The sequence below is a fragment of the Amblyomma mixtum genome, chromosome 2, assembly GCF_055824585.1.
Source record: "Amblyomma mixtum isolate Tamu chromosome 2, ASM5582458v1, whole genome shotgun sequence".
NCBI classification, from domain to species: domain Eukaryota; kingdom Metazoa; phylum Arthropoda; class Arachnida; order Ixodida; family Ixodidae; genus Amblyomma; species Amblyomma mixtum.
Genome location: NC_143013.1, coordinates 17332041 through 17342468, shown reverse-complemented (window position 1 = coordinate 17342468; position 10428 = coordinate 17332041). Strand labels below are relative to the sequence as shown.

The window sequence follows — 10428 nt, the reverse complement described above, 5'->3', positions numbered from 1 at the left end:
GATGCTGACACGAAAGACGCGGGTTCGATCCCGGCCGCGGCGGTTGAATTTCTTTGGAGGAGAAATTCTAGAGGCCCGTGTACTGTGCGATGTCAGTGCACGTTAAAGAACCCCAGGTGGTCGAAATTTCCGGAGCCCTCCACTACGGCGTCTCTCATAGCCTTAGTCGCTTTGGGACGTTAAAACCCATAAACCAACCAACCATATCCTTCAAGTGAATTCAACAGATTAGTACCGCCGCAACCGAATACGCCTCGTGTTTAACTGCACCACACTCTCGCGCTGTGCTTTGAAGAGCATCGTCTACATCAGCTTCTATCTGCTCCGTCCCGCGGAACTGCCCGCTGATCGTCGTCTGCTACGTAGAATTAATCCGTGCTTTCGCACTGATTCGAATGTAGTAAACGTTCTCTGCAGTTCTCTCCTTTGCTGATGACGTCACCGGGCTTCTGGACGCCAATTTCTCTTATGGTCTACCGCTTTCGTGATGCCATACCCCGGCGACGTCATATGGTATTTTTGGGACCACTGCTGCCGATCAGCGGCGAAGCCAGGTTTAGTTGCCGATGCGCCATACAATAATGCTTTCGCATTAAAAGTCGTAAATAAGCAGCGAGTACCGCACCGGAACCAAAGCAGCCGTAACAAGAGCTTGGAATGGAAAAAGAGAGGATGGGTGAAACTGCCGCGTGTGATGGGCGCCCGTAACAGGGTACCCTTCCAGAGGCAAGGGTGAACTCGTGAACAGCAGAGCGAACTGTCCGTTAATTGCTCTAGCGCAGCTTAGTGGCGCTAAATGAGAGTGAACGTTGCACTCTCCTTGGCTGCCTGAAATTTGGGAAATTAATTTGAAAGAAAAAAATTGGAGGGACACTCAATTGGTTAATAAACGGATTCACAACAGCGCTACGGAACAAGGACACAAGGAACACGAAAAACACAGGACGGGCGCTGACTACCAACTCTTTATTGCGTGAAAAACCAGCACAGATTTATACTATTTCCTGGACCACGTGATGCACTGTCAGCCACGGGACACAGCGAAGGAACGCTTCACACGTTTGGGGAGTCATCACACAGCTCGACAGAACTCATAAAACGTGCATGCACTATCAAAAAATATAGCATTACCAAGCTAATGATAAAGGGACTAACAGATACAAAGATGTGCATGGACCAGCTACAGCCAATGACAACTGCAGCTCAGATAGACAAGACAATGAGTACTTCAAAGCAAAGCGGAATCTTTGGGCTACGTTAAAAACATTCAAGAGAGCGAGAAGGCGTAAAAACATGAGAAAAGCATGAGCAAAATGGCGATGAAAAAAGTAAAAGTTGCTGGGCAATAGGCACAGTCAGCAGGCTAAAAGCGAAAACAAGAAACCGACACCAACAAATAACACGGTAAAAGTAACAATCGTTAAAAAGGGAAACTAAAAGAAAGAACAAAAACATGAACCACCACCGGCCAAGCAATGAAGACGGTAAAACAACTAAAAGTCTTTAAAAGACAGAGGAGCAAAGTTCCGCATAAGGTCAACAAACAAAACAACGCAAAAATAAAACACTATAAGGTGAGATGCAGGAAAAACCGTTTGTCAGGATGTCTAGCAGTTAAAACGCAAGAATCGCGTCCGTTCAAGAAAGGACCTTTCTTTCTCCTGTAAACAGACAGATGAGCTGCTGATGCACTCGTCCCCAGCCTTTTCAATCAAAAAACCTTCAATAATCTCCCTTTCTACTCTACTCCTTGCGGTCGCCAGAAACTTGGTGTCTGAAAACATAGGTCGACAATCGTGACGGGGTTGGTTACAATGTAGTGCCATGTGGCTCCCAGACTTGTTTTTTACATTCAGGAAGTGTTCGCTTGCTCTGTCATTGAAGCAGCGTCCGGTCTGGCCGATGTATACTTTTCCACAAGTGAGGGGAATCTGGTAGACAACTGCGGATCGACATTCGGTGTACTGACGGGAATGTTTTACTGAGCAGGTCGCCCGCTTCTTCCGGTTTACCATCGGACACACTCTTGCCAACTTACATGGGGCAGAAAACACAACGTTCACATCGTACCTGGCTGCAACCTTCTTAACATTGTGCGATAGCTTATGGATATAAGGAATAACGGCAACACGTTTCCTTTCCCTGGGCTCTCTCCTTCCCTCTCCTAGCTTCATTTTCTGTAGTAAGGCTTCGCACAGGCCTGCTATGAGGAAAGGTGAGTAGCCAGCTAAAAGAAGGCGTTCAACCTGGTTATCAAAGCTGTAATCAGCCATGTGCTCGCAACTTTTTGTTAGTGATGCATGAAGTGCGCTAGTTGCGACTGCCCGCTTGACAAGTTTGGAATGCGCACTGTCGAAGGGGAGCAAACCTTTCTTCGATCTAACGTTGTACGACCAACACACTCGCTTACCACTAAAAACCAGCAACAGATCTAAAAACTGGATCCTGTTCTCTTTTGGCATTTCCCACGTGAAGTTCATTCCACCAGAATAGTCCTTGAACACTCCGACGATGTCCCTGACGGCTTGTGGCATGTCAATAGCAGCAGCACTGTCTAACACTATGAGGAAATCGTCCACGTACCGATAGATCTTGACGATGTGCTTGTCATGTAGACGTTCTTGAACTGCCCGGTCCATGGTGGACAAGAAAATATCCGAGAGCACCGGGGCAACGGAGGAACCAATACAGATTCCCGATTTTTGTATCAGGAGCTGGTCTTTGTACGACACTACTGTGGATTGCAGGTAAAACTGAAGTAGGGTGATGAACCTGTCTTGACCTATTCCGGTTGCATTCTGAAAGCTGATGGCTCCGATCTCGTCTATCCTTTGGATAACAGCTGTGAAAAGTCCTTCATGGGGAATGGAGTAAAAAAGGTCTTCTACGTCAATTGAAAAGGCCGTAGCAGCATCTTGCATTCCTTGGCGTAGGTCCTCGACAACTTCCAAAGAGCTGCGTACTTGAAATGGGTCAGCTCCAGTCAAAAGGTTCAAGCTGTCACGAAGGAAATGTCCAAGGTGTTCCTGCCAGGTGCCTTTTTCCGAAACTATACTTCGTAGCGGACAATCAGGCTTGTGGGTCTTGCCTGAGAAGAACATTTCAAGGCATCCACTTTTTGCTTTTTCCACTTTTTTTGCTACTGTTTCCAAATGACATTCTTTTAAAAGACGGATCGCGGCTGATTTCTTCCTTGCCTCTCGAGACTTTACGTTCTTAAAATTCTTTGCTATGGCAGCCAGTGCCTTGTCATTATAAACACCACTCGGCATTACAACAAATCCGCCTTCTTTGTCTGCCTGCATCACATTTAGGTTGTTGTCTTCCATAAATTTCGTGACTTTCACGAGAGGCGGACGTAGCTTCCGGCCGTGACTCACGTTTTTGATGACGCAATCCACACCGTCTCCGATGAGCCGTTCCTTGTCCTGGGTGTGCGTTCGGTTGTGAATCCGTTTATTAAGCATGAACCAACTAGCCCACACCAGAATCCTCTTAGAATCAATTGGTTAGTTCCTATACTCTACGTAATGGGCGAATTCCTATATATGCAGAATTGGTCGTTCTTTACATTCATAGATCCCTGGGAGTCTTCATACCACTCCTGGCGCAGTGGTGCAGCGGTTAAGCGATGCGCCACTGCCCTGCGATGGCAGGGGCTGCCAGCTGTGGGCCTTGTGCGATCCAGGTTGCTCTTCCCGAGCGGCCATTCATTAATTTAGCTGCAACCTGCCACGGTGGGCAGTTTTCTCACTATCCGGTGATGACGTCGCAAGGTCACGTGACCTAGGCGGCCCACCTGCCTCCTGGGTTGCTCTCTGGGCGCCACCTGCCAGAGCCGTGCTCGCGATTTTTCGCTAACAACGCCGACGTCAGATTTTCTAGACAACGGGGCCCTATCGCGTTAAAGGTTTGCGGAGGGAGGCGAAACAGCGGCAGCGAAGGATTAAGTGATCCAACGTTTCAGGTTCGTTGCGAAACATTTGAGCGAAGATGGAAAAAAAGAAGACCGAAGGGGTGTCCTCCTCTGATATCGGAAACCTAGCCTTGTGACGACACCCTTTAGCCGCCGTCTCCGTTCGAAACGCAAGAAGAAACAAAATCAGCTGCATAAAAATACGGAGCGACGTCGCTGGCATTGCACAATCTGCGAAGAGGAAAGCCGTCGAGCTCCGAGGGCGGCAGCAGCTGCTCTTGGCGCGTACAAGCAAGCCGCCTGGCCTCGCATGAACCTGCGTTGGCGGCGGTGGCGAGGGCAGCGAGGCGTCACTCTTCACTCGCGCCACCGCCGCCGTCGTCGTCGCTGCAGCGACCGGAGTGCGCCGACTATCCGTCAACGACGCGGCGAGCCGACGTCCGATTTCGCGATGCTTCAGCGGTGTTGGCGGCGAGCTGCCGCGCCGATCTCGATCGCTGTTGCACGGACGCCCAAGGAGCAGACGAGAGTACGTCACCTTTCACGGTAAGATTCCCCTTTTATCGCAATCGTAATCGGCGACGGGGTCGTTTGGGAGCTTTTGATACAGCGATGGTTGCTGACTCACGTCAGGCTGTTGGCGTATAGCGCGGTGAATGATACGTTTATGAGGAAGGGAACACGTTTCCGGGAGGTTTCAGAGCAATTAGTCAACTCTCCCATCCGCGCCTGCAACATGCTACGTCACGCGCAGTTGCAGGGAGTGAAAGAACGGGGTTCAGGTGATGTACGATGCTGAAGCTGTCGTTCGGAATGTGTCTCAGAATATTTTTAATTCCGCTTATTTAGTTAATTAGGTAAGAAAAAATTACGCAGTTTTCTAATAGCCAATTTAGGGTCACGCGTTTCGTTAAGTTGCAGAGGGTCCCTCAGTAAAACCAATCCAGTTTTTTGCAGCTACTTGTCTTAGTCGAATAATTCGTTTCTGAGCTAGTTGGTGGCATATGACCACAAATACAGCCGACAAATAAACGTCACACAGGAAGAAAGGACATTGGTCCTTTTTTTCCAGCGTTTAAAGGAAGCCCCCGAAATAAGAAGAAAAAAAAAGAAACAGCGATTGAGCTCTTGCGCTACCGTATTCTAGCGCTACCAAACACGTTCTCCAAACAGTCTCAAAGTGAGCGGCCGAAGCCTCTCTCGGTGTGCATGGCCGTTAAAGTGCGTCAGCATGCACATTCTTTCGTAGCATGGAAAGCTTGCGGCGCGACCTGCAGCAAGTGGCAAGTGGGCCACCGACAGCCAATTCCGACGGAGCTTTTACTGAGCCGTCACGCAGACAAAAAAAAAAAAAAAAAAAGGAAAGCAGCGAAGTCGCGTATTTGAATGTAGCCTCCGTTTTCTTTATGTGTATTATAGTGAAACCCGTCAAACTGGGCAACGGCCGCTCTCTTGGTCACGGTCAGCGCGCGCGTTTAATTCGTTCAAAAAAGGGTTGGGAGAGCTCGAATGTGGTAGCGCACGAGCGCAGTCTTGCGGATTGTTTCATATCTCGCTTCTTCAAATGGCGGAAAAAAGGACCACGTAGGAGGTACGTTGCCCCCCAAAACTGGATTGGCTGTTTCTTCACCTCCTCTGTAACTTAACACGATTCTTGTGACCGTAAAGTGAACATTAAAAATTTTGCTTAATTAATCTGAGCTAATTGACTAAAAAAGTGGAATTGGAAAAATATGCCGAGGAGCGCCACACGATAGGAAACAGTATGCCGAGTTTTCAACCAGCTCCAATGCGCTTCTTTCTTTTATTCCTTGTTTTAAATTACATGAAACACGCTGTATAAGCGGCATTTGCAACTTCAATTTCCACTTTCGGGCCTCAGCCTCCCCGTCAGTGTCGCTGCCAGCTGTTTCTGTCTCGCTTATGCGGTGTCGTCATGGTTGTAGCGCATTGTGAAAGTTGTTGATGTTTAGCCAAACCTTTAATGCATGAAACTGTGCTGGGCGTGTATGGCTTGCAACGTTGTGATCTGAGCACTTAGCAGGCGCTGGCGGGGATGATTTCGACGACATGCGTTTTTTACTCATGCCATGCTAGCTACTGTTAAATGCAAGTGGGGCCACTTTCAAGTGCACCTGTTCCATAAACCAATGTCTCCGCTCATCAAAAATTGTCTGGTGAGCCATCACAGCGGCTCATGGCTTTGGCATTCGGCCGCTGATTCCAAGGTCGCGGGTTGAATCCCCGGCTGCGGCGCCCGCATTTCGATAGAGGAGATATGCAAATGTTCTGTACAATATCAGTGCACGTTAAAGAACGCCAGGTGGCATATATTTATGCGAAGCCCACTACTATGATGTCCTTACAGCCCATGTGTCACCTTAAGACGTTTGTTCAAGCCACGGCCGTAGCGGCCGCGTTTCGGTGGAGGTGAAACGCAAAAGGCGGCCGTGTGCTGTGGCGGACAGATTCCCAGGTGGTCGAAATTATTCCGGAGCCCTCCACTATGGCACCTCGTTCATCTTTCACTCCCACTTTCCTCCTTTTCCTCACGTCGTGGTTGAGGTTTCCACCGAGAAGCGAGAAAGTCACTGCGCCTTTCATTCTCTCAGCCCCCCTAACTGTTAAACCCAACATAACGTTAAGCTTATCATGGTCAGACTACGTCCTTATACCTAAGCGTAAAATATTAAGGCGTTATCTGCCCGCCTTCTCATTTCAAACCGTGTTTCTTCCCTTTGACAAATCTGCTATTAATTTGTTCTGAGAGATGCTGTTTAAGAAAGATACCGCGTCTGCGTCGTGAGCTACAACTGCAATAGGTACGCGCACGACGCGACCGTTGCGCCCTCAGCGGAGCCCGCGGCGCGCGCGCGCGCTGGAATCTCACAACCGTTATGAGGTCAATCACAGCCTCTAGACAGGTTTTGGCTGCTGCATGTCTGGACGGCGGAGGCATGCGCGAGCAATTTGCACGTATCCCGTTTTCGTAAGTCGACCGCTGCCGCTCCTACCGTGCTTCGATATGTGGGTAAGGTAAAATAGAGACCTTTATAATAGGGGGACCCTATCGTTTAGGGGTATACAGGGGAATAGCCGGGCGCTATGTGCGCAGGCGCAGTACGGTAGCGCCCCTAGGGTAATTGTTCTGCGCCTGCGCACTGGCCGCTCCGCTATTCCCCTATATTTATACCCCTATTCTAAATGTTTCTAATGGGATGGTCTCACGGGGTTCCTTTGACGACGACATGAACGTTCTGGAAGTAACACTTGGTATCCTAAAGCCACGCTTTTAGAACGCCGAAAAGTAATTTAACCCTGCCGTTCGTAGGCGAGGGTGGCGAGCGAAAGAATTTAGCAAGCACGCGACGCGTTGCTAGCGACTGTCAACACGGGCACGTAGGCGCGATGGCCGGCAGTCGAACTGTCTTCATCGAGCGCGCGCCGCCGCTCCTGCCGCCGCTGAGGGCGCTAAGGTCGCGTCGTGCGCATACCTCTTCCGGTTTAAGATCACGACGTCGTGCGCAGAGAATGAGTCTTTAAATTAAGGTGCAGATTGTCGAGCTGCTTATAAGCAGGAAGGAGGATACGATGGGGGTATGGAGGGAGGGGTACTGTCTTACGCTTGCTCGCGGATTTTCTGACAAGGTGTATAAGCCGCTGCAGGGTTGTTTGTTTCAGGCGCAATGCTTTATTTCAATTTTTTAAGCAGTCTCATTTCATCTGTTTTCTCTTGGGACACGTCCCAGGTTACGAGACATAAGGCAGCATGATGCGTACCGATGCAGCGGCTCCTCGTTCATCTATTGACGAGGATCAGCTCGAACTCTCGACGTTCGACAAGCGGGAGTCCTAAAGTCGATGAACCGTTCTGACGTGCACAGTGCAAAAGCATATTGACGAAGTCGCAGTTTACGAAATGACGCTGAAATTGATGGCTGAGGTCATTAGTTTGCTTTATGGGGCTTTGACGTCCTAAAGCGACTCAGGCTATGCGTAATGGACGACTCCGCAAATTTCGACCGAATCCGTGCCTTTCGGGTCAACAGCCGAGCGCCATAACCACTGAGCCACCGCGGCGGCTCGTTGAGGTCGTTAGAGACACTGTTGGAGAACACACACTTCGCATTAATGCAAGAAAAAAAAAGGAGAAATTTCGAACACTACATCGATTCGCGAAGTTTTTATAACGAAGTTGTAAATGCACGTATTCGCTTTCAAAGTTAGAACTCTTTCAAATAAAGCAGCAGAAAGAGCACTTCCGCCGATCTGAAGAGTGCGCAGACCCCATATTGGGTTATTTGTAGCTGATATAAGCCCCAGCCTTTTGTCGGACAACAACGTGTCAGCCTGCGCTCATGCTTGTGGGATTTTGTGCCAAGGACTGCTAGGAAGGAAGCAGCCTAGGTTGACGCCACGCCATTAAAACGCTTCGGTACCGGGCCGATGCGTAATGCGCACCTAACGGGGTCACCGGCAGGTCGCCATCTGCAGTCGCTATCCTGCAGTCGTCAGGCTTACTGCAGCGTACCTACGGAGTTTGCCACCGACAGCGCTCATAGGCTGTTGGAGCGGCAAAAAAACAAGGATGTTCGTTCACATTCAAAACAAATTTTCTTGACCGATACGAGGGCTGACACGGATGTAAACGGGACGAGGTATGGCTGTGGTGAGCTGGGATAACTAGATATCTAAGGCATAATTACGCTAACATTCAAAGAAGAGGATTGGGATGCACCAGTGCTAGAGATATAAAGAAAAAAATTTAAAAATCGCTGAACAGCCGACACCCATTTACTGATTATAGTTAATCCGTATTCTGGCAAGTATTATTTTGTAGAACATGAATCTCTTTTCAGTAATTGTATGAAAACTTTCCTGCTGAAATCAGCCCGAAACACTTTTCTGGCTCTGAATTTCGCAGCAAAGCAATCGCAAACATTCTTCATAAAGTATGCATTCTAATAAGGGCGCTTTGCAGAACGATAATGTAACAATAAGGAGCAAGAACTTGAGGATACAAATTTTCCCCAGTATGCCTGGCTCCTTTCTACTCGTCATGGAAAACTTGTACTATACTAATAATCAAAAATGAAAAACACTAGTTTTTCACGCGCTTTGCCACATAAACCAATTCGACACGGAGATCCGCTATTTTGCTACGACATGTCTGACGATGTGCATGACGCTTTGTACACGTCGTTTATACTCTTTTGTCCCTGTCTTGTTTGCCTAAGTACGTATCTTTGTTGAAATGAACCAACTCGCCTGAACTAAAATGCTCATGTATCACGAGTCGGTACATGCGTGTCTGGCTCTGCCTAAATTAAGGCACGCCAGCAAAACATGTCCACCTGTATGCCAATGCATGTAATTAAATAGTTATCTCGATGCTGGATACATTTTGTCGGCAGACTTTGTCGTGTAGGATCATCACAGCCCTAAAACGCTGTATACATAAGGTACGAGAGCATCAGTGCGATAATGTGCTCTGCCAAGAAATATCTCGCGTAAAGCAAATCTAGAAAGTAATACTGTCGAGTTGTACCTGAGCCTATATTGACTTACCATTTAAAAGTCATTATGGAATGTGCAGCGCTGGCAGACATACATAGACGGACATAGATAAGGACTCATAACTGCGCAGCTGTATGTCCTTCTTATCATATCCGTCGTATGTTAGCGTTGTACATCCCATATTGATAGAACCTAAGCACTTAGCCCAGCAACGTACTATTCTCAGTTAAAAGTGCATTTTCACATCCAACAGTTGAGATTCACATGCGGAAAACTCGTTGTCTTAAAACGGGTATACAATAATTTACAAACGCGGGTTAATGACATCCTAGTCGAAATCAAGAGGAAGGCATTGGCTTGAGCAGGGCATGTAATGCGAAGGCAAGATAACCGCTGGTCCTTAAGGGTGACGGAGTGGATTCCAAGAGAAGGCAAACGTAGCAGAGAGCAGCTGAAAGTTAGGTGGGTGGATGAGATTAAGAAGTTTGCGGGGATACAGTGGCCGCAACTGGCAAAGGACAGGGTTAATTGGAGAGACAGGGATACTGTGGCCGCAACTGGCAAAGGACCGGGTTAAATGGAGAGACATGAGAGAGGCCTTTGCCCTGCAATGGTCGTAGTCAGGCTGATGATGATGATGACGACAATACTTTCTTGTGGAGTCTGCGCTATGATATAAAATTGATATAGACAACAATAAATTAACAATTTGTATTTCAAACAACACTAAAATTATAAACATTAAAATGACGTTAGAACGTTTAGCAGATAAGTTAGGAAAAAAACATTGGTGGGCACTCTTAAGCTTAGCTTTAAGGGTATGACACGATAGCGTAATGGTTTGATTCCAATATATGCTGAAGTTCATTCCATACTTTACATCCATATATCCCTGGGTGAGCCGCAAGGTCACGTGACCTGAGTTGCCCACCTAAGTTGCTTCTCTGGGGCTGGCTGCCTAGGCCACCCTAGATCAATCACAACGCCGACAGCGC

General features: G+C 48.1%; 1 protein-coding gene across 3 annotated transcripts in view; it reads left to right on the top strand.

Moving 5' to 3' along the window:
- The first annotated feature begins 4225 nt into the window (after positions 1-4225).
- LOC149358544 (medium-chain acyl-CoA ligase ACSF2, mitochondrial-like) overlaps positions 4226-10428 on the top strand; it is a 31285-nt gene continuing 25082 nt past the window's right edge. For 2 of the 3 annotated variants that reach the window (XM_089570640.1, XM_089570639.1), the window contains exon 1: positions 4226-4462. In XM_089570640.1, the coding sequence (XP_089426766.1) occupies positions 4227-4462 (236 nt within the window). In that variant the 5' untranslated portion in view covers position 4226. The remainder of the gene's footprint in view (positions 4463-10428) is intronic. The other variant, XM_089570638.1, reaches the window with a different exon arrangement.